We start from the raw sequence: 27880 nt of genomic DNA on the forward strand, positions 1-27880 counted from the left end.
CCCTTCTTTGGCTCCACCCCCTCCATCCCCCCCCCCCATTCACTCCCATTATCCCCCTGCGCGGCCCCTTTAAGACGTCCCCCCCCCTGCCTTTAACCCCCTCAACGCCCCTCCCCTTCCCACACCATATAAGGCGGGCTCCCCCCTTCTCTATTAGCATAAAGAGGCGTGGCTTCGCCGAGGTGGGCGTGGCTCCGAGCCTATATAACCCCGCGCAGCCTCACTGGAGCCGAGTGGCGGGTTCGAATCCCGCTTCGGATCGTAAAGGGGATTAAAAGGGGGGGGGGGGTTTGTGTCGCGATATCGTGTCGCGACATCGCGCCCCTATCGCGATATGGCTCGCGAGAAGGACAAGCGGAGCTGCGGGCAGGTATGGGCTCAATGGAAAGCGTTCGTATGGGACCCCCGCACCCGGCAGCTCCTCGGCAGGACTGGGAGCAGTTGGGGTAAGTTTTGGGGGGGGGGGGTGCTGCCCCACACTTATGGGGCGACCCCCCCATTGGGAGGTGTCTATAGGGCTCGTTCTTTCTTATATAGGGTGCATAAAGAGAGGTCTTCCTATAGGGGGACATTGGGGGGGGGGGCACCCCAATAACCCACACTATGGGGGTGTCCCCCCCCCACTTTATAGGGGTTTCCCCCCCATAACCATCAATATAGGGGGGGTTCCCCCCCCGTTATGGGGTGCAGCCCCCCCTCTATGGGTGCAGCGTTGCATAGGGACCCCCCCCTTTAATGTATAGGGCAGTTGGGGGGGGCCCCCCTCCATATAGATGCAAAGGGGGGGGGGGTCTATAGGGGCCCCCCTATAGGAGCTGTATAAAGACCCCCCCTATAGGGGGGGTTACAGAGGGACCCCCCTCAATGGGTTACAATGAGGGGGGGGGCCCCATTTTAATGCTGGGCACCCAAATGTGGGGGGGATACAGCCCCCCCCCCCCCCCATAGATGCAATAGGAATGGGGTACCTAAAGCCCCCCCCCCCATTTGGGGGTGCCCCATAGCCCTCCCCCCATAGCCCTTAATGGGAAGGGGGGGGGGGGGGCCCAATGGGTGCAATGGGGAAAATGGGGGGGGGGGGGGAAGGAAATGGGTGCCCCCTCCCCCCCCCTTCCCATCCCCCTCCCCCCATCTGTTGCCTCGTGCCTATGAAAGTAGGTCATGGCCAGGGTGGGGGATGGGACCAATGGGGGGACCCCCCCCTATGGGGGAGGGGGGGGTAGGACCAGATGGGACCCCCCCATTGGTTCTTGTGGGCCCCCCCCCCCCAAGGGACAGATGGTTCGGACCGGGATTTAAATGTCTGGGCAGGGATTTGGGGGGGTTTAAAGGGGTTATGGGGCGGGGGGAAGGGGGGCGGTGGGGAGGGATGTCATTGGGGCGGCTTTGGGTCGATTTAGGGTGGTTTGGGGTCGATTTAGGGTGGTTTGGGGTCGATTTAGGGTGGTTTTGGGGTGTTTGATGCTGTCGGGCAGTTTTGGGTCGATTTAGGGCAGTTTGGGGTCGATTTAGGGTGGTTTGGGTGGATTTGGGGCCGTTTTGGGGGTGTTTAATGCTGTCGGGCTGTTTTGGGTGGATTTGGGGCAGTTTTGGGTCGATTTAGGGTGGTTTTGGGGTGTTTGATGCCATCGAGGCAGTTTTGGGTCGATTTAGGGTGGTTTGGGTGGATTTAGGGTGGTTTGGGGTCGATTTAGGGTGGTTTTGGGGTGTTTGATGCTGTCGGGGCAGTTTTGGGTGAATTTAGGGCAGTTTTGGGGGTGTTTGATGCCATCGAGGCTGTTTTGGGTGGATTTGGGGCAGTTTTGGGTCGATTTAGGGTGGTTTTGGGGTGTTTGATGCCATCGAGGCAGTTTTGGGTTGATTTAGGGTGGTTTGGGTCGATTTAGTGCAGTTTGGGGTCGATTTAGGGTGGTTTTGGGGTGTTTGATGCTGTCGGGCTGTTTTGGGTGGATTTGGGGCAGTTTTGGGTCGATTTAGGGTGGTTTGGGTGGATTTAGGGCAGTTTTGGGGGTGTTTGATGCTGTCGGGCTGTTTTGGGTGGATTTGGGGCAGTTTTGGGTCGATTTAGGGTGGTTTTGGGGTGTTTGATGCCATCGAGGCAGTTTTGGGTCGATTTAGGGCAGTTTTGGGTCGATTTAGGGTGGTTTGGGGTCGATTTAGGGCGGTTTTGGGGTGTTTGATGCTGTCGGGCTGTTTTGGGTGGATTTGGGGCAGTTTTGGGTCGATTTAGGGTGGTTTTGGGGTGTTTGATGCCATCGAGGCAGTTTTGGGTTGATTTAGGGTGGTTTGGGTCGATTTAGGGTGGTTTGGGGTCGATTTAGGGTGGTTTTGGGGTGTTTGATGCTGTCGGGCTGTTTTGGGTGGATTTGGGGCAGTTTTGGGTCGATTTAGGGTGGTTTGGGTGGATTTAGGGCAGTTTTGGGGGTGTTTGATGCTGTCGGGCTGTTTTGGGTGGATTTGGGGCAGTTTTGGGTCGATTTAGGCTGGTTTGGGGTCGATTTAGGGTGGTTTTGGGATGTTTGATGCTGTCGGGCAGTTTTGGGTGGATTTGGGGCAGTTTTGGGGGTGTTTGATGCCGTTGGGGCAGTTTTGGGTCGATTTAGGGCAGTTTTGGGTCGATTTAGGGCAGTTGGGGGTTGTTTGATGCTGTCGGGCTGTTTTGGGTCGATTTAGGGCAGCTTTGGGTCAATTTAAGGCAGTTTTGGGGTGTTTGATTCTGTCGGGTAGTTTTGGGTCGATTTAGGGCAGTTTGGGACGATTTAGGGCAGTTTGGGTGGATTTGGGGCAGTTTTGGGTCGATTTAGGGTGGTTTGGGGTCGATTTAGGGCGGTTTTGATGTGTTTGATGCTGTCGGGCAGTTTTGGGTGGATTTGGGGCAGTTTGGGGTCGATTTAGGGTGGTTTGGGTGGATTTGGGGCAGTTTTGGGGGTGTTTAATGCTGTCGGGCTGTTTTGGGTGGATTTGGGGCAGTTTTGGGTCGATTTAGGGTGGTTTTGGGGTGTTTGATGCCGTCGGGCTGTTTTGGGTGGATTTGGGGCAGTTTTGGGTCGATTTAGGGTGGTTTTGGGGTGTTTGATGCCATCGAGGCAGTTTTGGGTTGATTTAGGGTGGTTTGGGTCGATTTAGGGCGGTTTGGGGTCGATTTAGGGTGGTTTTGGGGTGTTTGATGCTGTCGGGCAGTTTTGGGTGGATTTGGGGCAGTTTGGGGTCGATTTAGGGTGGTTTGGGTGGATTTGGGGCAGTTTTGGGGGTGTTTGATGCTGTCGGGCTGTTTTGGGTCGATTTAGGGCAGTTTGGGGTCGATTTAAGGCAGTTTTGGGGTCGAATTAGGGCGGTTTTGGGGTGTTTGATGCTGTCGGGCGGTTTTGGGTGGATTTGGGGCAGTTTGGGGTCGATTTAGGGTGGTTTGGGGTCGATTTAGGGCGGTTTTGGGGTGTTTGATGCTGTCGGGCAGTTTTGGGTGGATTTGGGGCAGTTTTGGGTCGATTTAGGGTGGTTTGGGGTCGATTTAGGGCGGTTTTGGGGTGTTTGATGCTGTCGGGCTGTTTTGGGTCGATTTGGGGGAGTTTGGGGTCGATTTAGGGTGGTTTGGGTGGATTTGGGGCAGTTTTGGGGGTGTTTAATGCTGTCGGGCTGTTTTGGGTCGATTTAGGGCAGTTTGGGGTCGATTTAAGGCAGTTTTGGGGTGTTTGATGCTGTCGGGCTGTTTTGGGTCGATTTGGGGCAGTTTGGGGTCGATTTAGGGTGGTTTGGGTGGATTTGGGGCAGTTTTGGGGGTATTTGATGCTGTCGGGCTGTTTTGGGTGGATTTGGGTCAGTTTTGGGTCGATTTAAGGCAGTTTTGGGGGTGTTTGATGCCATCGAGGCAGTTTTGGGTCGATTTAGGGCAGTTTGGGGTCGATTTAGCGTGGTTTGGGGTCGATTTAGGGTGGTTTTGGGGTGTTTGATGCTGTCGGGCTGTTTTGGGTCAATTTAGGGCAGTTTGGGGTCGATTTAGGGTGGTTTGGGGTCGATTTAGGGTGGTTTGGGGTCGATTTAGGGTGGTTTTGGGGTGTTTGATGCCGTCGGGGCAGTTTTGGGTGGATTTGGGGCAGTTTTGGTGGTGTTTGAGGTCATCGGGGCAGTTTTGGGTGGATTTGGGGCAGTTTGGGGGGTGTTTGATGCCGTTGGGGCAGTTTTGGGTCGATTTAGGGCAGTTTTGGGTCGATTTAGGCTGATTTTGGGGGTGTTTGATGCTGTCGGGCTGTTTTGGGTGGATTTAGGGCAGTTTTGGGTCGATTTAAGGCAGTTTTGGGGTGTTTGATTCTGTCGGGTAGTTTTGGGTCGATTTAGGGCAGTTTGGGACGATTTAGGGCAGTTTGGGTCGATTTAGGGTGGTTTGGGGTCGATTTAAGGCAGTTTTGGGGTGTTTGATGCTGTCGGGCTGTTTTGGGTCGATTTAGGGCAGTTTGGGTCGATTTAGGGCAGTTTTGGGTCGATTTAGGGTGGTTTGGGGTCGATTTAAGGCAGTTTTGGGGGTGTTTGATGCCGTTGGTGCAGTTTTGGGTCATTTTAGGGCGATTTTGGGGGTGTTTGATGCTGTCGGGCTGTTTTGGGTGGATTTAGGGCAGTTTTGGGTCGATTTAAGGCAGTTTTAGGGATGTTTGATGCCATCGAGGCAGTTTTGGGTCGATTTAAGGCAGTTTGGGTCGATTTAGGGCAGTTTTGGGTGGATTTAGGGTGGTTTGGGTGGATTTAGGGCAGTTTTGGGGTGTTTGATGCCGTTGGGGCAGTTTTGGGTCGATTTAGGGCAGTTTTGGGGGTGTTTGATGCTGTCGGGCTGTTTTGGGGTGATTTAGGGCAGTTTGGGTCGATTTAGGGCAGTTTTGGGTCGATTTAGGGCAATTTGGGGGGGGGTTGATGCCATCGAGGCAGTTTTGGGTCGATTTAGGGCGGCTTTGGGTCGATTTAGGGCAGTTTGAGGTCAGTTTAGGGCAGTTTGGGGGGGATTTAGGGCTATTTGGGGGGTATCTGGTGCCATCGGGGCAGTTTTGGGTCATTTTAGGGCAGTTTTGGGGGTGTTTGATGCCGTCGAGGCAGTTTTGGGTGGATTTGGGGCAGTTTTGAGGGTGTTTGAGGTCATCGAGGCCGTTTGGGGTCCATTTAAGGCAGTTTGGGGGGTGTTTGATGCCATTGGTGCAGTTTTGGGTCGATTTAGGGCAGGTTTGGGTCGATTTAGGGCAGTTGGGGGGTGTTTGATGCTGTCGGGGCACTTTTGGGTGGATTTGGGGCAGTTTGGGGGGTGTTTGATGCCATCGAGGCAGTTTTAGGTCAATTTAGGGCAGTTTGGGGTCTATTTAGGGCCGTTTTGGGGTGTGATGCCGTTGGTGCAGTTTGGGGTCGATTTAGGGCAGTTTTGGTTCGATTTAGGGCAGTTTTGGGGGGATTTAGGTTGGTTTGGGTCGATTTAGGGCAGTTTTGGGTCGATTTAGGGCAGTTTTGGGGGGATTTAGATTGGTTTGGGTCGATTTAGGGCAGTTTTGGGTCGATTTAGGGCAGTTGCAGGGTGTATGATGCCATCGGGGCAGTTTTGGGTGGATTTGGGGCAGTTTTGGGGGTGTTTGAGGTCATCGGGGCAGTTTTGGGTGGATTTGGGGCAGTTTTGGAGGTGTTTGATACCATCGAGGCAGTTTTGGGTCAATTTAGGGCAGTTTTGGGGGTGTTTTACATCATTGGTGCAGTTTTGGATCAATTTAGGGCAGTTTTGGGTCGATTTAGGGCAGTTTTGGGGGTGTTTTACATCATTGGTGCAGTTTTGGGTCGATTTAGGGCAGTTTGGGGTCGATTTAGGGCAGTTGGGGGGTGTTTGATGCCGTTGGTGCAGTTTTGGGTTGATTTAGGGCAGTTTTAGGCAGTTTTGGGGTGTTTGATGCCGTTGGTGCAGTTTGCGGTCGATTTAGGGCAGTTTCGGGGGGATTTAGGGCTATTTTGGTGGTATTTGGTGCCGTCAGGGCAGCTTTGGGTCATTTTAGGGCAGTTTTGGGTCGATTTAGGGCACTTTTGGGGGTGTTTTACATCATTGGTGCAGTTTTGGGTCTATTTAGGGCAATTTTGGGGGTGTTTGAGGTCATCAGGGCAGTTTTGGGTCAATTTAGAGCAGTTTTGCATCGATTTAGGGCAGTTTGTGGTCGATTTAGGGCAGTTGGGGGGTGTTTGATGCCATTGGTGCAGTTTTGGGTCGATTTAGGGCAGTTTTGGAGTCGTTTAGCGCAGTTTTGGGCGTGTTTGATGTCATCGGGGCAGTTTTGGGTCGATTTAGGACAGTTTTGGGGGTGTTTGATGTCGGGGCAGTTTGGGATGCATTTAGAGCAGTTTTGGGTCGATTTAGTGCCGTTTTGGGGCTCTTTGGAACAGTTTTGGGTCGATTTCGGGCAGTTTGGGGGCTCTTTGGTGCCATTGGGGCAGTATTTTGTTGATTTAGGGAAGTTTTGGTGCTCTTTGGTGCCATTGGGGCATCTTTGGGTCGATTTAGGGCAGTTTTGGTGCTCTTTGGTGCCATTGGGGCATCTTTGGTTTGATTTCGGGCAGTTTTGGGGCTATTTGGTGCCATTGGGGCATCTTTGGGTCGATTTCGGGCAGTTTTGGGGCTCTTTGGGACAGTTTTGGGTCGATTTAGGACAGTTTTGGGGCTCTTTGGTGCCACTGGGACATCTTTGGGTCGATTTATTGCAGTTTCAGGGCTCTTTGGTGCCACTCGGGCAGTTTTGGGAGATTTAGTGCAGTTTTGGGGCTCTTTGGAACCGTTTTGGGTCGATTTCGGGCAGTTTTGGGGCTCTTTGGGACAGTTTTGGGTCGATTCAAGGCAGTTTTGGGGCTCTTTGGTGCCATTGGGGCATCTTTGGGTCGATCTAGTGCAGTTTTGGGGCTCTTTGGAACAGTTTTGGGTCGATTTCGGGCAGTTTTGGGGCTCTTTGGGACATCTTTGGGTCGATTTAGGGCAGTTTTGTGGCTCTTTGGTGCCATTGGGGCATCTTTGGGTCGATTTCGGGCAGTTTCGGGGCTCTTTGGTGCCATTGGGGCAGTTTTGGGTCGATTTGGGGCAGTTTTGTGGCTGGTGTCATTGGGGCAGTTTTGGGTCGATTCCGGGCAGTTTTGGGCCTCTTTGGTGCCATTGGGGCATCTTTGGGTTGATTTAGGGCAGTTTTGGGGCTCTTTGGGACAGTTTTGGGTCGATTTTGGGCAGTTTTGGGGCTCTTTGGTGCCATTGGGGCATCTTTGGGTCGATTTCGGGCAGTTTTGGGGATCTTTGGTGCCATTGGGGCATCTTTGGGTCGATTTCGGGCAGTTTTGGGGCTCTTTGGTGCCATTGGGGCATCTTTGGGTCGATTTCGGGCAGTTTCGGGGCTCTTTGGGACATCTTTGGGTCGATTTCGGGCAGTTTTGGGGCTATTTGGTGCCATTGGGGCATCTTTGGGTCGATTTAGTGCAGTTTTGGGGCTCTTTGGTGCCATTGGGGCATCTTTGTGTGGGTCGTCTTGGCCGCCCTTGGGGCGATCAGGGGGGTTTTAACCCCTTCTTTGCCCCCCCTTTAGGCCTGATCCTGCTCTTCTACCTGGTGTTCTATGGGTTCCTGGCCGGGCTCTTCGCCCTCACCATGTGGGTGATGCTCCAGAGCGTGGATCCCCACGTGCCCAAGTACCAGGACCGGCTCCTCACCCCCGGTGAGCACAAGGAGGGGCTTGGAATGGGGTTGGGGTCCCTTGTCAGTGGGTGCTTGGGTGGGTAATGGGGTCCAATGGGTGCCGTTGACGCCAATAGAGTGCGTTGAGTGGCATTGATGGCCGTAGAGCGCGATAGGTGCCGTTGACAACAATGGAACACAAGGGGTGCCATTGACACCCATGGAACGCAATGGGTGCCATCGATGGCCGTAGAGCGCGATGGGTGCCGTTGACACCCATGGAACACAATGGGTGCCGTTGACACCCATAGAGGGCAGTGGGTGCCGTTGACACCCATAGAGGGCAATGGGTGCCATTGATGGCCGTAGAGCGCGATGGGTGCCATTGGCACCCATGGAACGCAATGGGTGCCGTTGACGCCAATAGAGTGCGTTGAGTGCCATTGATGGCCGTAGAGCGCGATGGGTGCCGTTGACACCCATGGAACGCAATGGGTGCCGTTGACAGCAATGGAACACAACGGGCACCGTTGACACCCATAGAGGGCAATGGGTGCCATTGATGGCCGTAGAGCGCGATGGGTGCCGTTGACACCCATGGAACACAATGGGTGCCGTTGATACCCATGGAACGCAATGGGTGCCATTGACACCCATAGAGGGCAATGGGTGACATTGATGGCCGTAGAGCGCGATGGGTGCCGTTGACACTCATGGAACACAATGGGTGCCGTTGACACCCATAGAGGGCAGTGGGTGCCGTTGACACCCATAGAGGGCAGTGGGTGCCGTTGACACCCATAGAGGGCAATGGGTACCGTTGATGCCCGTAGAGCACGATGGGTGCCATTGATGCCCATAGAGCTGAATGAGCGCCATTGACACCCATAGAGGGCAATGGGTGCCATTGACGCTTGTAGAGTGCGATGGGTGCCACTGATGCCCATAGAACTCAACGGGCACTGTTGACACCCATAGAGGGCAATGGGTGCCATTGATGCCCATAGAGCTTACTGGGCACCGTTGACACCCACAGAGGGCAATGGGTGCCATTGATGCCCACAGAACTCAGTGGGCACCATTGACACCCATAGAGGGCAATGGGTGCCATTGACACCCATGGAGGGTGATGGGCACCGCTGATGCCCATAGAGCTCAATGGGTGCCATTAACTCCCATGGAGCTCAATGGGTGCCATTGATGCCTATGGCATGAGATGGGCACCATTGACACCCATGGAATGCAATGGGTGCCATTGACACCCACCGGGCTCAATAGGTTCCATTGACGCCCATGGAATGCAATGGGTGCCATTGACACCCATAGAGCTCAGTGGGCGCCATTGACACCCATAGAGGGCAATGGGTACTGTTGACACCCATTGGGCACCTTTGACACCCATAGGGCGCAATGGGTGCCATTGACACCCATAGAGGGCAATGGGCACTGTTGACACCCTAGAAGGCAATGGGCACCATTGACACCCAATGGGCACCGTTGACACCCATAGGGCACAATGGGCACTCTTGACACCCTAAAAGGCAATGGGCACCGTTGACACCCAATGGGCACTTTGTCACCCGTAGGGCTCAATGGGCGCCGTTGACACCCAATGGGCGCAGTGGGTGCCGTTGACACCCAATGGGCGCAGCGGGTGCCGTTGACACCCAATGGGCACAGTGAGCACCGTTGACACCCACAGGGCACAATGGGCGCCGCTGACACCCATAGGGCGCAATGGGTGCCGTTGACACCAATAGAAGGCAATGGGCACCGTTGATACCCAATGGGCCCCATTGACATCCATAGGGCGCAATGGGCACCATTGACCCCCATAGAAGGCAATGGGCACTGTTGACGCCCAATGGGCGCCATTGACACCCACAGGGTGCAATGGGTGCCGTTGACACCCATAGAGGGCAATTGGCACCTTTGACACCCAATGGGCGCCGTTGACACCCCAAGGGCACGATGAGCACTGTTGACACCCATGGAATGCAATGGGCGATGTTGACAACCAATGGGTGCTGTTGACACCCATAGGATGCAATGGGCACCGTTGACACCCATAGAAGGCAATGGGTACCGTTGACACCCAGTGGGCGCCGTCGATGCCCATAGAGGGCAATTGGCACCGTTGACACCCCAAGGGCGCGATGAGCGCTGTTGACACCCATGGAATGCAGTGGGTGCCGTTGACACCCACAGTGTGCCATGGGCGCCGTTGACACCCAATGGGCGCCGTTGACACCCATGGGGCACAATGGGCACCGTTGACATCCATAGGGCACAATGGGTGCTGTTGACACCCGATGGGTGCCGTTGACACCCATAGGGCGCAATGGGCGTCGTTGACACCCATAGAAGGCAGTGGGCACCATTGACACCCATAGGGCGCAATGGGCGTCGTTGACACCCATAGAAGGCAGTGGGCACCACTGACACCCAATGGACGCCGCTGACACCCATAGTGCGCAATGGGCGCCGTTGACACCCACAGTGTGCCATGGGTGCCGTTGACACCCAATGGGTGCCGTTGACACCCCAAGGGCACAGTGAGCGCTGTTGACACCCATGGAATGCAATGGGCGACGTTGACAGCCATAGAGCACGATGGGCATCGTTGACACCCACAGTGTGCCATGGGCGCCGTTGACACCCAATGGGCGCCGTTGACACCCATAGGGCGCAATGGGTGCCGTTGACACCCAATGGGTGCCCTTGACACCCTCCCCATCGCAGGGCTGATGATCCGGCCCTATGCCGAGGGCCTCGACGTCACCTTCAACGTGAGCCAGAGCCACACCTGGCTCCCCTATGTCCGCGCCCTGCACCAGTTCCTGGAGCGTGAGTGCACTGGGGGGCACTGGGAGGCACTGGGAGCCCCATAGGCCATAATGGGAAGCACTGGGAGGCCCATGGGCCATAATGGGAGGCACTGGGATGCCCATAGACCATAATGGGATGCCCATAGGCAGTAATGGGGGGCACTGGGAGGGCTCTAGGACATACTGGGAGCACTGGGATGCCCATAGGCCCTACTAGGATGCCCATAGACCATACTGGGATGCCCATAGGCCATACTGGGAGGCACTGGGATGCCCATAGACCATAATGGGGGATACTGGGATGCCCATAGGCCATACTGGGAGGCCCATAGACTATACTGGGATGCTCATAGGCCATACTGGGAGGCATTGGGATGCCCATACGCCTTAATGGGGGCTCCTGGGATGCCCATAGACCATAATGGGGGATACTGGGATGCCCATAGGCCATACTGGGAAGCACTGGGATGCCCATAGACCCTACCAGGATGCCCATAGACCATACTGGGATGCCCATAGGCCATACTGGGAGGCACTGGGATGTCCATAGACCATAATGGGGGATACTGGGATGCCCATAGGCCATAATGGCGGTTGCTGGGATGCCCATAAGCCATACTGGGAAGCACTGGGATGCCCATAGGCCCTACTAGGATGCCCATAGACCATACTGGGATGCGCATAGGCCATACTGGGAGGCCCATAGACCATAATGGGGGATACTGGGATGCCCATAGGCCATACTGGGAAGCCCATAGACTATACTGGGATGCCCATAGGCCATACTGGGAGGCACTGGGATGCCCATACGCCTTAATGGGGGCTCCTGGGATGCCCATAGGCCTTAATGGGAGGTACTGGAATGCCCATAGGCCTTAATGGGGGGTACTGGGATGCCCATAGGCCATACTGGGAAGCACTGGGATGCCCATAGACCCTACCAGGATGCCCATAGGCCATACTGGGAGGCACTGGGATGTCCATAGACCATAATGGAGGATACTGGGATGCCCATAGGTCATACTGGGAGGCCCATAGACTATACTGGGATGCCCATAGGCCATACTGGGAGGCACTGGTATGCCCATAGGCCTTAATGGGGGCTCCTGGGATGCCCATAGGCAGTAATGGGGGGCACTGGGAGGGCTCTAGGCCATACTGGGAAGCACTGGGATGCCCATAGACCCTACCAGGATGCCCATAGACCATACTGGGATGCGCATAGGCCATACGGGGAAGCACTGGGATGCCCATAGACCATAATGGGGGATACTGGGATGCCCATAGACCATAATGGGGGATACTGGGATGCCCATAGGCCATACTGGGAGGCCCATAGACTATACTGGGATGCCCATAGGCCATACTGGGAGGCACTGGTATGCCCATAGGCCTTAATGGGGGCTCCTGGGATGCCCATAGGCCTTAATGGGGGGTACTGGGATGCCCATAGGCCATACTGGGAAGCACTGGGATGCCCATAGACCCTACCAGGATGCCCATAGACCATACTGGGATGCCCATAGGCCATACTGGGAGGCACTGGGATGTCCATAGACCATAATGGGGGATACTGGGATGCCCATAGGCCATAATGGCGGTTGCTGGGATGCCCATAGGCCATACTGGGAGGCACTGGGATGCCCATAGACCATAATGGGGGATACTGGGATGCCCATAGACCATACTGGGAGGCCCATAGACTATACTGGGATGCCCATAGGCCATACTGGGAGGCACTGGGATGCCCATAGGCCTTAATGGGGGGTGCTGGGATGCCTATAGGCCATAATGAGGGGTACTGGGATGCTCATAGACCCTACTGGGATGTCCCTAGGCCATACTGGGATGCCCATAAGCCATACTGGGGTGTGCTGGGATGCCCATAGACCCTACTGGTATGCCCATAGGCCATATTGGGGGTGCTGGTATGGCCATAGGCCATACTGGGAGGCACTGGGATGCCCATAGACCATACTGGTATGCCCATAGGCCATAATGGGTGTGGTGGTATGGCCATAGGCCATACTGGGATGCACTGGTATGGCCATAGGCCATACTGGGAGGCACTGGGATGCCCATAGCCCATACTGGGGTGTGCTGGGATGCCCATAGACCATACTGGTATGCCCATAGGCCATATTGGGGGTGCTGGTATGGCCATAGGCCATACTGGGAGGCACTGGGATGCCCATAGACCGTAATGTGGGGTACTGGGATACCAATAGGCCATAATGGGGGGTACTGTGAGGGCTCTAGGCCATCCTGAGAGGCACTGGGACGACTGGGTTGCTATGAATGCTATGGTTGCTATGGACGCTTTATGGATGCTCAATGGTTGCTATGGATGTTCTGTGGTTGCTATGGACACTGTGGTTGCTATGGATGCTCTGTGTTTGCTATGGACACTGTGGTTGCTATGGGTGCTTTATGGATGCTCTATGGTTGCTATGGAAGCTATGGTTGCTATGGACACTGTGGCTGCTCTGGGTGCTTTATGGATGCTCTATGGTTACTATGGACGCTATGGTTGCTATGGACACTGTGGTTGCTCTGGATGCTTTATGGATGCTCTATGGTTGCTATGGAAGCTATGGTTGCTATGGACACTGTGGCTGCTCTGGATGCTTTATGGATGCTCTATGGTTGCTATGGAAGCTATGGTTGCTATGGACACTGTGGTTGCTCTGGGTGCTTTATGGATGCTCTATGGTTACTATGGATGCTCTGTGGTTGCTATGGATGCTTTATGGATGCTCTATAGTTACTATGGATGCTCTATGGTTGCTATGGATGCTCTGTGGTTACTATGGACACTGTGGTTGCTCTGGATGCTTTATGGATGCTCTATGGTTACTATGGAAGCTATGGTTGCTATGGACACTGTGGTTGCTATGGATGCTCTATGGTTGCTATGGATGCTCTATGGTTACTATGGAAGCTCTGTGGTTGCTTTGGACACTGTGGTTGCTATGGATTCTTTATGGATGCTCTATGGTTGCTATGGATGCTCTGTGGTTGCTATGGACACTGTGGTTGCTCTGGATGCTTTATGGATGCTCTATGGTTGCTATGGAAGCTATGGTTGCTATGGACACTGTGGTTGCTATGGATGCTCTATGGTTGCTATGGATGCTCTATGGTTACTATGGATGCTCTGTGGTTGCTATGGACACTGTGGTTGCTCTGGATGCTTTATGGATGCTCTATGGTTACTATGGAAGCTATGGTTGCTATGGACACTGTGGTTGCTCTGGGTGATTTATGGATGCTCTATGGTTGCTATGGAAGCTCTGTGGTTGCTATGGACACTGTGGTTGCTCTGGATGCTTTATGGATGCTCTATGGTTACTATGGAAGCTATGGTTGCTATGGACACTGTGGTTGCTCTGGGTGATTTATGGATGCTCTATGGTTGCTATGGAAGCTCTGTGGTTGCTATGGACACTGTGGTTGCTATGGATGCTTTATGGATGCTCTATGGTTACTATGGAAGCTATGGTTGCTATGGACATTGTGGTTGCTATGAATGCTTTATGGATGCTCTATGGTTACTCTGGAAGCTATGGTTGCTATGGACACTGTGGTTGCTCTGGATGCTTTATGGATGCTCTATGGTTACTCTGGAAGCTATGGTTGCTATGGACATTGTGGTTGCTATGGATGCTTTATGGATGGTCTATGGTTGCTATGGATGCTCTGTGGTTGCTATGGACACTGTGGTTGCTCTGGATGCTTTATGGATGCTCTATGGTTACTATGGAAGCTATGGTTGCTATGGACACTGTGGTTGCTCTGGATGCTTTTTGGATGCTCTATGGTTACTATGGAAGATATGGTTGCTATGGACACTGTGGTTGCTATGGATGCTTTATGGATGCTCTATGGTTACTATGGAAGCTATGGTTGCTATGGACACTGTGGTTGCTCTGGATGCTTTTTGGATGCTCTATGGTTACTATGGAAGATATGGTTGCTATGGACACTGTGGTTGCTCTGGGTGCTTTATGGATGCACTATGGTTGCTATGGATCCTCTGTGGTTGCTATGGACATTGTGGTTGCTCTGGATGCTTTATGGATGGTCTATGGTTGCTATGGATGCTCTGTGGTTGCTATGGACACTGTGGTTGCTCTGGATGCTTTATGGATGCTCTATGGTTACTATGGAAGCTATGGTTGCTATGGACACTGTGGTTGCTCTGGATGCTTTTTGGATGCTCTATGGTTACTATGGAAGATATGGTTGCTATGGACACTGTGGTTGCTCTGGGTGCTTTATGGATGCACTATGGTTGCTATGGATCCTCTGTGGTTGCTATGGACACTGTGGTTGCTATGGATGCTCTGTGGTTGCTATGGACACTGTGGTTGCTATTGATGCTTTATGGATGCTCTATGGTTACTATGGAAGCTATGGTTGCTATGGACACTGTGGTTGCTCTGGGTGCTTTATGGATGCTCTATGGTTGCTATGGATGCTCTGTGGTTGCTATGGACACTGTGGTTGCTATGGATGCTCTGTGGTTGCTATGGACACTGTGGTTGCTATGGATGCTTTATGGATGCTCTATGGTTACTATGGAAGATATGGTTGCTATGGATGCTTTATGGATGCTCTATGGTTACTATGGAAGATATGGTTGCTATGGACACTGTGGTTGCTATGGATGCTTTATGGATGCTCTGTGGTTGCTATGGACACTGTGGTTGCTATGGACACTGTGGCTGCTCTGGATGCTTTATGGATGCTCTATGGTTACTATGGAAGCTATGGTTGCTATGGACACTGTGGTTGCTCTGGATGCTTTATGGATGCTCTATGGTTACTATGGAAGATATGGTTGCTATGGACACTGTGGTTGCTCTGGATGCTTTTTGGATGCTCTATGGTTACTATGGAAGATATGGTTGCTATGGACACTGTGGTTGCTCTGGGTGCTTTATGGATGCTCTATGGTTGCTATGGATGTTCTGTGGTTGCTATGGACACTGTGGTTGCTATGGATGCTCTGTGTTTGCTATGGACACTGTGGTTGCTATGGGTGCTTTATGGATGCTCTATGGTTGCTATGGAAGCTATGGTTGCTATGGACACTGTGGTTGCTATGGATGCTTTATGGATGCTCTATGGTTGCTATGGATGCTCTATGGTTACTATGGAAGCTCTGTGGTTGCTTTGGACACTGTGGTTGCTATGGATTCTTTATGGATGCTCTATGGTTGCTATGGAAGCTATGGTTGCTATGGACACTGTGGTTGCTATGGATGCTCTATGGTTGCTATGGATGCTCTGTGGTTACTATGGAAGCTCTGTGGTTGCTATGGACACTGTGGTTGCTCTGGATGCTTTATGGATGCTCTATGGTTACTATGGACGCTATGGTTGCTATGGACACTGTGGTTGCTCTGGGTGCTTTATGGATGCTCTATGGTTGCTATGGATGCTCTATGGTTGCTATGGATGCTCTGTGGTTGCTATGGATGCTCTATGGTTGCTATGGATGCTCTGTGGTTGCTATGGATGCTCTGTGGTTGCTATGGATGCTCTATGGTTGCTATGGATGCTCTGTGGTTGCTATGGATGCTCTGTGGTTGCTATGGATGCTCTATGGTTGCTATGGATGCTCTGTGGTTGCTATGGATGCTCTATGGTTACTATGGATGCTCTATGGTTGCTATGGACACTGTGGTTGCTCTGGATGCTTTATGGATGCTCTATGGTTGCTATGGATGCTCTGTGGTTGCTATGGATGCTCTATGGTTGCTATGGATGCTCTGTGGTTGCTATGGATGCTCTATGGTTGCTATGGATGCTCTATGGTTGCTATGGATGCTCTGTGGTTGCTATGGATGCTCTGTGGTTGCTATGGATGCTCTATGGTTGCTATGGATGCTCTATGGCCGTTCAGGGCGCTCTACGGGTGCCCTACGGCCCCTCAGGGTGCCCTCCGGATCCCATGGGTGCCCTATGGGGTTGCTGCGGGTCCTTTGCCTCCCCCTTCAGCCTACAACGACAGCGTCCAGGCCGCCCGCAACGCCGCCTGCACCCCGGGCCGTTACAACGAGCAACCCGACGACGGGGTCCCCAACGTGCCCAAGCGGGCCTGCCGCTTTAACCGGAGCGCTCTAGGACCCTGCGCGGGGCTGGGGCCGCCCCATAGCGAGACCTACGGCTACGGCACCGGCCAGCCCTGCGTGCTCGTCAAGATCAATAGGGTGAGAGTGGGAGGGACTGGGGTGGGGATGGGGGGCAATGGGGTGGGGATTGGGTGCGATGGGGGGCAATGGGATGGGGACTGGGGATGGGACAGGCGGGCACTAGGACCCAGCGTGGTGCTGGGATGAAGCCCATTGCAATGGCTTGGGGGGCTTGGCAATGGGGTGCATTGGACTGGGAGGCACTGGGATGCACTGGGAGGGACTGGGAGCACTGGGGTGGTGGTGGGGGGCGATGGGATGGGGATGGGGGGCAATGGGATGGGGACTGGAGATGGGACAGGCGGGCACTAGGACCCAGCGCGGTGCTGGGATGAAGCCCATTGCAATGGCCTGGGGGGCTTGGCAATGGGGTGCATTGGACTGGGAGGCACTGGGATGCACTGGGAGGGACTGGGAGCACTGGGAGGGTGATGGGGGGCAATGGGATGGAGACTGGGAGCAATGGGAGGTAATGGGATGGGGATGGGGGGCAATGGGATGGGGACTGGGGATGGGACAGGCGGGCACTAGGACCCAGCGCGGTGCTGGGATGAAGCCCATTGCTATGGCTTGGGGGGCTTGGCAATGGGGTGCATTGGACTGGGAGGCACTGGGATGCACTGGGAGGGACTGGGAGCACTGGGAGGGTGATGGGGGGCGATGGGATGAGGATGGGGGCAATGGGATGGGGACTGGGGATGGGACAGGCGGGCACTAGGACCCAGCGTGGTGCTGGGATGAAGCCCATTGCAGTGGGTTGGGGGGCTTGGCAATGGGGTGCATTGGACTGGGAGGCACTGGGATGCACTGGGAGGGACTGGGAGGCACTGGGAGCACTGGGATGGGGATGGGGGGCAATGGGATGGAGACTGGGAGCAATGGGAGGCAATGGGATGGGGATGGGGGGCAATGGGATGGGGACTGGGGATGGGACAGGCGGGCACTAGGACCCAGCGCGGTGCTGGGATGAAGCCCATTGCAATGGCTTGGGGGGCTTGGCAATGGGGTGCATTGGACTGGGAGGCACTGGGATGCACTGGGAGGGACTGGGAGCACTGCGGTGGTGATGGGGGGCAATGGGATGGGGATGGGGGGCAATGGGAGGCAATGGGGTGGGAACTGGGGATGGGACAGGCAGGCACTAGGACCCAGCGCGGGGCTGGAATGCATTGGACTGGGAGCACTGGGATGCACTGGGATGGCCTCGGATGCGTTACTTACTGCAGTGCACTGGTCCATACTGGTCCATACTGGTCCATACTGGTCCATAGTGGTGCCTTAACCCTTCTCATCCCATAGATCATCAACTTCTTCCCTGGGAGGAACAAGAGCATCAACGTGGTCTGCGCAGCAAAGGTGACGCCAGTATCACACCAGTATCCCCCCAGTATCACACCAGTATCCCCCCAGTATCCCCAGTATCACACCAATATCCCCATTATCACACCAGTATCATCCCAGTATCCCCAGTATCACACCAGTATCCCCCCAGTATCACACCAGTATCCCCCCAGTATCCCCAGTATCCCCCCAGTATCCCCAGTATCACACCAATATCCCCATTATCACACCAGTATCATCCCAGTATCCCCAGTATCACACCAGTATCCCCATTCTCACACCTGTATCACCCCCCTATCATCCCAGTGTCACCATCACCCCAGTATCCCCGTCATTATCCCATCATCACCCCAGTATCCCCAGTATCACCCCAGTATCACCCCAGTATCCCCATTATCACACCAGCATCATCCCAGTATCACCCCAGTATCCCCATTATCACACCAGCATCATCCCATTATCACCCCAATATCCCCTTTATCATCCCAGTATCACCCCAGTATCCCCATTATCACCCCAGTATCACCCCAGTATCCCCATTATCACACCAGCATCATCCCAGTATCACCCCAGTATCCCCATTATCACCCCTTTATCATCCCAGTATCCCCCCAGTATCCCCATTATCACCCCTATATCACCCCATTATCACCCCAGTATCCCCATTGTCACCCCAGTATCACCCCAGTGTCCCCATTATCACCCCAGTATCCCCATTATCACACCAGCATCATCCCATTATCACCCCAGTATCACCCCAGTATCCCCATTATCACCCCAGTATCACCCCAGTATCCCCATTATCACCCCAGTATCCCCATTATCACACCAGTATCACACCAGTATCGTCCCAGTATCCCCCCATTATCACCCCAGTATCCCCATCATTACTCCATTATCACCCCAGTATCCCCATTATCACCCCAGTATCACCCCAGTGTCCCCATTATCACCCCAGTATCACCCCAGTATCCCCATTATCACCCCAGTATCCCCATTATCACCCCAGTATCACCCCAGTATCCCCATTATCACACCAGCATCATCCCAGTATCCCCCCAGTATCCCCATTATCACCCCTATATCACCCCAGTGTCCCCATTATCACCCCAGTATCACTCTAATATCACCCCAGTATCCCCATTATCACACCAGTGTCACACCAGTATCGTCCCAGTATCCCCCCATTATCACCCCAGTATCCCCATAATTATCCCATCATCACCCCATTATCACCCCATTATCACCCCAGTATCACATCAGTATCCCACCAGTATCCCCAGTATCACCCCAGTATCCCCATTATCACCCCAGTATCCCCATTATCACACCAGTATCACACCAGTATCGTCCCAGTATCCCCCCATTATCACCCCAGTATCCCCATCATTACCCCATTATCACCCCAGTATCCCCATTATCACCCCAGTGTCCCCATTATCACCCCAGTATCACCCCAGTATCCCCATTATCACACCAGCATCATCCCAGTATCCCCCCAGTATCCCCATTATCACCCCTATATCACCCCAGTGTCCTCATTATCACCCCATTATCACCCCAGTATCACCCCAGTATCCCCATTATCACACCAGCATCATCCCAGTATCACCCCAGTATCCCCATTATCACCCCAGTATCCCCATTATCACCCCAATATCACCCCATTATCACCCCAGTATCCCCATTATCACCCCAATATCACCCCAGTATCCCCATTATCACCCCAGTATCCCCAATATCACCCCAGTATCCCCCCAGTATCCCCATTATCACCCCAATATCACCCCATTATCACCCCAGTATCCCCATTATCACCCCAATATCACCCCATTATCACCCCAGTATCCCCATTATCACCCCAGTATCCCCAATATCACACCAGTATCCCCCCAGTATCCCCATTATCACCCCAATATCACCCCAGTATCACCCCAGTATCCCCATTGTCACCCCAGTATCACCCCAGTGTCCCCATCATTACCCCATTATCCCTCCAGTATCCCCATTATCACACCATCATCATCCCAGTATCGCCCCAGTATCCCCATTATCACACGAGCATCACCCCAGTATCCCCCCAGTATCCCCATTATCACAAGAGCATCATCCCAGTATCCCCCCAGTATCCCCATTATCACCCCAGTATCCCCATTATCACACGAGCATCATCCCAGTATCCCCCCAGTATCCCCATTATCACCCCAGTATCCCCATTATCACCCCAGTATCACCCCAGTATCCCCATTATCACACCAGCATCATCCCAGTATCCCCCCAGTATCCCCTTTATCACCCCAGTATCCCCCCAGTGTCCCCATTATCACACCAGCATCATCCCAGTATCACCCCAGTATCCCCATCATTACCCCATTATCCCCCCAGTATCCCCATTATCACCCCAATATCACCCCATTATCACCCCAGTATCCCCATTATCCCCCCAGTATCACCCCAGTGTCCTCCCAGTCTCCCCATTACCCCCCAGTACAACCCAGTGCCCCCCCTCACTGCCTCTCGTCTCTCCCCAGCGGCCCCGATCAAAGGGTGACCTGGTAAGGGGGGGTTGACCCCCAAAATAGCCTCAATTCACCCCAAAATTGCTTCTAGATGAGCCAAAAAGCGCTATTTTCGTGCCGACAGCCTTCTAGATGACCCCAAATGTGCTATTTTCACCCCAAAAGGCTGCTGAATGCCCCCAAATGTGCTATTTTCACCCCAAAATGCTGCTTAACGACCCAAAATGTGCTATTTTCACCCCAAAAGGCTGCTGAATGCCCCAAAATGTGCTATTTTCACCCCAAAAGGCTGCTTAACGAACCAAAATGTGCTATTTTCACCCCAAAAGGCTGCTTAACGACCCAAAATGTGCTATTTTCACCCCAAAAGGCTGCTGAATGCCCCAAAATGTGCTATTTTCACCCCAAAATGCTTCTAGATACCCCAAAATTTGCTGTTTTCACCCCAAAAGGCTGCTGAATGCCCCAAAATGTGCTCTTTTCACCCCAAAATGCTTCTAGATACCCCAAAATAGGTTATTTTCACCCCAAAATGCTGCTGAATGCCCCAATATGCGCTATTTTCACCCCAAAATCCTGTTAGATGCCCTAAAATTTGCTGTTTTCACCCCAAAATGCTTCTAGATGACCCAAAATAGGTTCTTTTCACCCCAAAATGCTGCTGAATGCCCCAAAACGTGCTGTTTTCACCCCAAAATGCTTCTAAATGACCAAAAATGTGCTCTGTCCACCCCAAAATCATTCTAGATACCCCAAAATAGGTTATTTTCACCCCAAAATGCTGCTGAATGCCCCAAAATGTGCTATTTTCACCCCAAAATGCTTCTAAAGGACCCCAAATGTGCTATTTCCACCCCAAAATCCTTCTAGATACCCCAAAATAGGTTATTTTCACCCCAAAATGCTGCTTAACGACCCAAAATGTGCTATTTTCACCCCAAAATGCTGCTGAATGCCCCAAAATGTGCTATTTTCACCCCAAAATGCTTCTAGATGCCCCAAAATGTGCTATTTTCACCCCAAAAGGCTGCTGAATGCCCCAAAATGTGCTATTTTCACCCCAAAACACTGCTTAACGACCCAAAATGTGCTATTTTCACCCCAAAATGCTGCTGAATGCCCCAAAATGTGCTATTTTCACCCCAAAATGCTGCTTAACGACCCAAAATGTGCTATTTTCACCCCAAAAGGCTGCTGAATGCCCCAAAATGTGCTATTTTCACCCCAAAACGCAGCTGAATGCCCCAAAATGTGCTATTTTCACCCCAAAAGGCTGCTTAACGACCCAAAATGTGCTATTTTCACCCCAAAATGCTGCTGAATGCACCAAAATTTGCTATTTTCACCCCAAAATGATGCTGAAAGCCCCAAAATGTGCTATTTTCACCCCAAAATCCTGTTAGATGCCCTAAAATTTGCTGTTTTCACCCCAAAATGCTTCTAGATGCCCCAAAATGTGCTATTTTCACCCCAAAATGCTGCTTAACGACCCAAAATGTGCTATTTTCACCCCAAAATGCTGCTGAATGCCCCAAAATGTGCTATTTTCACCCCAAAATGCTTCTAGATGCCCCAAAATGTGCTATTTTCACCCCAAAAGGCTGAATGCCCCAAAATGTGCTATTTTCACCCCAAAATGCTGCTTAACGACCCAAAATGTGCTATTTTCACCCCAAAATGCTGCTGAATGCCCCAAAATGTGCTATTTTCACCCCAAAATGCTGCTTAACGACCCAAAATGTGCTATTTTCACCTCAAAAGGCTGCTGAATGCCCCAAAATGTGCTATTTTCACCCCAAAACGCTGCTGAATGCCCCAAAATGTGCTATTTTCACCCCAAAATGCTGCTTAACGACCCAGAATGTGCTATTTTCACCCCAAAAGGCTGCTGAATGCCCCAAAATGTGCTATTTTCACCCCAAAACGCTGCTTAACGACCCAAAATGTGCTATTTTCACCCCAAAAGGCTGCTGAATGCCCCAAAATGCGCTATTTTCACCCCAAAATCCTGTCAGATGCCCTAAAATTTGCTGTTTTCACCACAGAATGCTTCTAGATGCCCCAAAATAGGTTCTTTTCACCCCAAAATGCTGCTGAATGCCCCAAAACGTGCTGTTTTCACCCCAAAATGCTTCTAAATGACCCCAAATGTGCTATTTCCACCCCAAAATGCTTCTAGATACCCCAAAATAGGTTATTTTCACCTCAAAATGCTGCTGAATGCCCCAAAATGTACTCTTTTCACCCCAAAATGCTGCTGAATGCCCCTAAAAGTGCTATTCTCAACCCAAAAAATGCTTTTGAATGATCCAAAATGTGCTATTTTCACCCCAAAACCCTTCTGATTTCCCCAAATGGTGCAATTTCACCCCCAAAGCCTTCTAGATGCCCCCAAATCTGCTCTTCTCACCCCAAAATACTTCTAGAAGTCCCAAAATGTGCTGTTTTCACCCCAGAATCCCACTTAGGTGCCCCGAAATAGGTTATTTTCACCCCAAAATGCTGCTGGGTGCCCAGCATCTTCCATAATGTCCCATATCCCATAATATCCCATAATATAAATGATATCCCATGATATCCCATCATATCCCATAATATCCCATGATATCCCATAATACCTCATGGTATCCCATGACATCCCATAATATCTCATCGTATCCCATGACATCCCCTAATATCCCATAATACCCCCATCATATCCCGTGACATCCCATAATACCCCATGATATCCCATAATATCCCATTGTATTACGTAGTATCCCATAATATTCCATAGTATCCCATCCTATCCCATAGTATCCCATAATACCCCATGGCATCCCATAATATCCCATGACATCCCATAATATCCCATGATATCCCATAATACCCCACGGTACCCCCCCTCCATCCCATAATACCCCATGGTAACCCCCCCCTCCATCCCATAATACCCCACGGTACCCCCCCTCCATCCCATAATACCCCCCCCCATCCCATAATACCCCCCATCCATCCCATAATACCCCCCATCCATCCCATAATACCCCATGGTACCCCCCCTCCATCCCATAATACCCCACGGTACCCCCCCCTCCATCCCATCCCATAATACCCCACGGTACCCCCCCTCCATCCCATAATCCCCCATGGTACCCCCCCCTCCATCCCATAATACCCCCCCTCCATCCCATAATACCCCCTCCATCCCATAATACCCCCCCCTCCATCCCATAATACCCCCCTCCATCCCATAATACCCCCCCATATCCCATAATACCCCCCCTCCATCCCATAATACCCCCCTCCATCCCATAATACCCCCCTCCATCCCATAATACCCCCCCTCCATCCCATAATACCCCCCTCCATCCCATAATACCCCCTTCTATCCCATAATACCCCCCCTCCATCCCATAATACCCCACGGTACCCCCCCCTCCATCCCATAATACCCCACGGTACCCCCCCCTCCATCCCATAATACCCCCCCTCCATCCCATAATACCCCGTTCTCTCTCCCCGGCCGCAGGGGCAGTCGGACACCAGTGTAAGGGACTGGGATGGGGGGGGGGGATGTGGGGCAGGATATGGGGTGGGGTATGGGGGGGTATGGGGGGGATATGGGGGATATGGGGGGTATGGGGGGGATATGGGGGGATATGGGGCAGGATGTGGGGGTTATGGGGGGATATGGGGGGGATATGGGGGGATATGGGGCAGGATATGGGGGGATATGTGGGAGTATGGGGGGGATATGGGGGGATATGGGGCAGGATATGGGGGGATATGTGGGAGTATGGGGGGGATATGGGGGGATATGGGGCAGGATATGGGGGGTATGGGGGGATATGGGGGGGGATATGGGGCAGGATATGGGGGGTATGGGGCAGGATATGGGGAGGTATGGGGGGGATATGGGGGGATATGGGGCAGGATATGGGGGGGTATGGGTGGGTATGGGGGGGATATGGGGCAGGATACGGGGGGGTATGGGGGGGATATGGGGGGGTATGGGAGGGATATGGGGGGGTATGGGGCAGGATATGGGGAGGTATGGGGGGGATATGAGTGGGTTTGGGGGGGATATGGGGCAGGATATGGGGTGGTATGGGGGGTATAGGGGGCTATGGGGGGATATCAGGGGGATATAGGGGGGATATCGGGGGGTATGGGGGATATGGGGGTATGGGGGGGTTATAGGGGGCTATAGGGGGCTATGGGGGGCTATAGGGGTATGTATAGGAGGCTATAGTGGGTATATAGGGGGCTATGGAGGGTATTTGGGGGGGTCTATGGGGCAGAAGAGGGTGATTGGGGTGTCTATGGGTCAGTGGGGAGTATTAAGGGGGGTCTATGGGGCAGAGAGGGGTCTCTATGGGGTCGCTATGGTTCTCTATGGGGTCGCTATGGGTCTCTATGGGTCTCTCTGGGGTTGCTATGGGTCTCTCTGGGGTCGCTATGGGTCTCTATGGGGTCGGTATGGGTCGGTATGGGTCGCTATGGGTCTCTATGGGGTCTCTATGGGTCGCTATGGGTCTCTATGGGGTCGGTATGGGTCGCTATGGGTCGCTATGGATCTCTATGGGGTCTCTATGGGTCGCTATGGGTCTCTATGGGTCTCTATGGGGTCGCTATGGGTCTCTCTGGGGTCTCTCTGGGTCTCTATGGGTCGCTATGGGGTCTCTATGGGTCTCTATGGGTCTCTATGGGGTCTCTATGGGTCTCTCTGGGTCTCTATGGGTCGCTATGGGGCAGGGCGCTCACCCCTCGCCTCCTGCCCCATAGGACGAGGAAGACGCCGCCCTCCTGGGCCCCCTCCACCTCTTCCCCCCCAATGGCTCCGTGGACCTCATGTACTTCCCCTACTACGGCAAGAGGGTGCACGTGAGTGCTATGGGGCACCCATGGGTGCTCTGGGTGTTTGGGGGTGCTATGGGGTGCATATGGATGCTCTGAGGTCCTGTGGGTGTTTATGGGTGCTATGGGGCACCCATGGGTGCTGGGGGACAGGGGTCCTATGGGGCACCCATGGGTGCTGGGGGACAGGGGTCCTATGGGGCACCCATGGGTGCTGGGGTGGGGGTCTGGGTGCCCCATAGAGCAAGGGGGGGCATGGGCTGGTCCTGGTTCTCCCTATGGATAAGGGGATATTGGCCCCATAGGGTCCCTATTGGCCCCATACACATAGAGCATAGAGCCCCATAGAAACCCCACAGAGCCCCATAGAAACCCCACAGAGCCCCATAGAAACCCCACAGAGCCCCATAGAAACCCCACAGAGCCCTATAGAAACCCCATAGAGCCCCATAGAAACACCACAGAGCCCCATAGAAACCCCATAGAGCCCCATAGAAACACCACAGAGCCCCGCAGAGCCCCATAGAGCCCCATAGAAACCCCACAGAGCCCCATAGAAACCCCATAGAGCCCCATAGAAACCCCACAGAGCCCCACAGAGCCCCATAGAGCCCCATAGAAACCCCACAGAGCCCCACAGAGCCCCATAGAAACCCCACAGAGCCCCATAGAAACCCCACAGAGCCCCATAGAGCCCCATAGAAACCCCACAGAGCCCCATAGAGCCCCATAGAAACCCCACAGAGCCCCATAGAGCCCCATAGAAACCCCACAGAGCCCCACAGAGCCCCATAGAGCCCCATAGAAACCCCACAGAGCCCCATAGAGCCCCATAGAAACCCCACAGAGCCCCACAGAGCCCCATAGAGCCCCATAGAACCCCACAGGGACCCCATAGACCCCCATAGAGCCCCCCAGAGCCCCCAAGAAAACCTCATAGGGACCCCATAGAGCCCCCCATAGAGCCCCACAGAGCCCACCACAGAGCCCCCATAGAAAACCCCATAGCGCCCCATAGGGACCCCATAGAGCCCCATAGGGACCCCATAGAGACCCATAGACCCCCATAGAGCCCCCATAGCGCCTCATAGGGACCCCATAGAGACCCATAGAAAACCCCATAGCGCCCCATAGGGACCCCATAGAGACCCATAGAAAACCCCATAGCGCCCCATAGGGACCCCATAGCGCCCCATAGGGACCCCATAGAGCCCCATAGGGACCCCATAGAGACCCATAGACCCCCATAGAGCCCCCATAGCGCCTCATAGGGACCCCATAGAGACCCATAGAAAACCCCATAGCGCCCCATAGGGACCCCATAGAGCCCCATAGAGCCCCATAGCACCCCATAGAGCCCCATAGGGACCCCATAGAGGCCCATAGAAAACCCCATAGCGCCCCATAGGGACCCCATAGCGCCCCATAGGGACCCCATAGAGACCCATAGGGACCCCATAGAGCCCCATAGGGACCCCATAGAGACCCATAGAAAACCCCATAGGGACCCCATAGAAAACCCCATAGCGCCCCATACGGACTCCATAGAGCCCCATAGGGACCCCATAGAGCCCCATAGAAAACCCCATAGCGCCCCATAGGGACCCCATAGAGACCCATAGAAAACCCCATAGCGCCCCATAGGGACCCCATAGAGCCCCATAGGGACCCCACAGAGCCCCAATAGAAAACCCCATAGCGCCCCATAGGGACCCCATAGAGACCCATAGAAAACCCCATAGCGCCCCATAGGGACCCCATAGAGCCCCATAGGGACCCCATAGAGACCCATAGAAAACCCCATAGCACCCCATAGGGACTCCATAGCGCCCCATAGGGACCCCATAGAGACCCATAGAACCCCATAGCACCCCATAGGGACCCCATAGAGCCCCATAGGGACCCCATAGAGACCCACAGAGCCCCATAGGGACGCCATAGAGCCCCATAGAACCCCATAGGCACCCCATAGAGCCCTATAGGGACCCCATAGAGCCCCATAGAAAACCCCATAGCGCCCCATAGGGACTCCATAGAGCCCCATAGCGCCCCATAGAGCCCCATAGCGCCCCATAGCGCCCCATAGAGCCCCATAGCGCCCCATAGGCTCTCTCTGCCCCACCGCAGGTGAACTACTCCCAGCCGGTGGTGGCCGTGCTGTTCGCCAACGCCACGCCGGGGGTGCAGCACCACGTGGAGTGCCGGCTGCTGGAGGGGCGGCGCGGCGACTATCGCGACAGCGGCGGCGACTATCGCGATAACGGCGGCGACTATCGCGATAGCGGCGGCGAATATCGCGATAGCGGAGGGGAATATCGCGATAGCGGCGGGGAATATCGCGATAACGGCGGCGGGGATCGCCACAGCGGCGACTATCGCGATAGCGGAGGCGACTATCGCGACAGCGGAGGGGACTATCGCGACAGCGGAGGCGACGGGAGGGACAAGTTCGCCGGCAGGGTGGCGTTCCGGCTGCGGCTGCACCGGGACTGA

The 27880-nt window shown here is 53.7% G+C and overlaps 1 protein-coding gene across 1 annotated transcript; it reads left to right on the forward strand.

Moving 5' to 3' along the window:
* Positions 1-321: 321 nt before the first annotated feature.
* Positions 322-27880, forward strand: ATP1B2 (ATPase Na+/K+ transporting subunit beta 2). The gene is made up of 7 exons (XM_062604203.1): positions 322-446; positions 7572-7700; positions 10403-10507; positions 16495-16706; positions 17988-18044; positions 25316-25414; positions 27515-27880. The coding sequence occupies exons 1-7, from the start codon at positions 335-337 to the stop codon at positions 27878-27880; spliced, it is 1080 nt and encodes a 359-aa protein (XP_062460187.1). The 5' UTR covers positions 322-334.

This window comes from Pezoporus occidentalis, unplaced genomic scaffold (genome assembly GCF_034315485.1).
Source record: "Pezoporus occidentalis ecotype Australia unplaced genomic scaffold, CSIRO_AGI_Poc_V1 ctg838, whole genome shotgun sequence".
NCBI classification, from domain to species: Eukaryota; Metazoa; Chordata; class Aves; order Psittaciformes; family Psittacidae; genus Pezoporus; species Pezoporus occidentalis.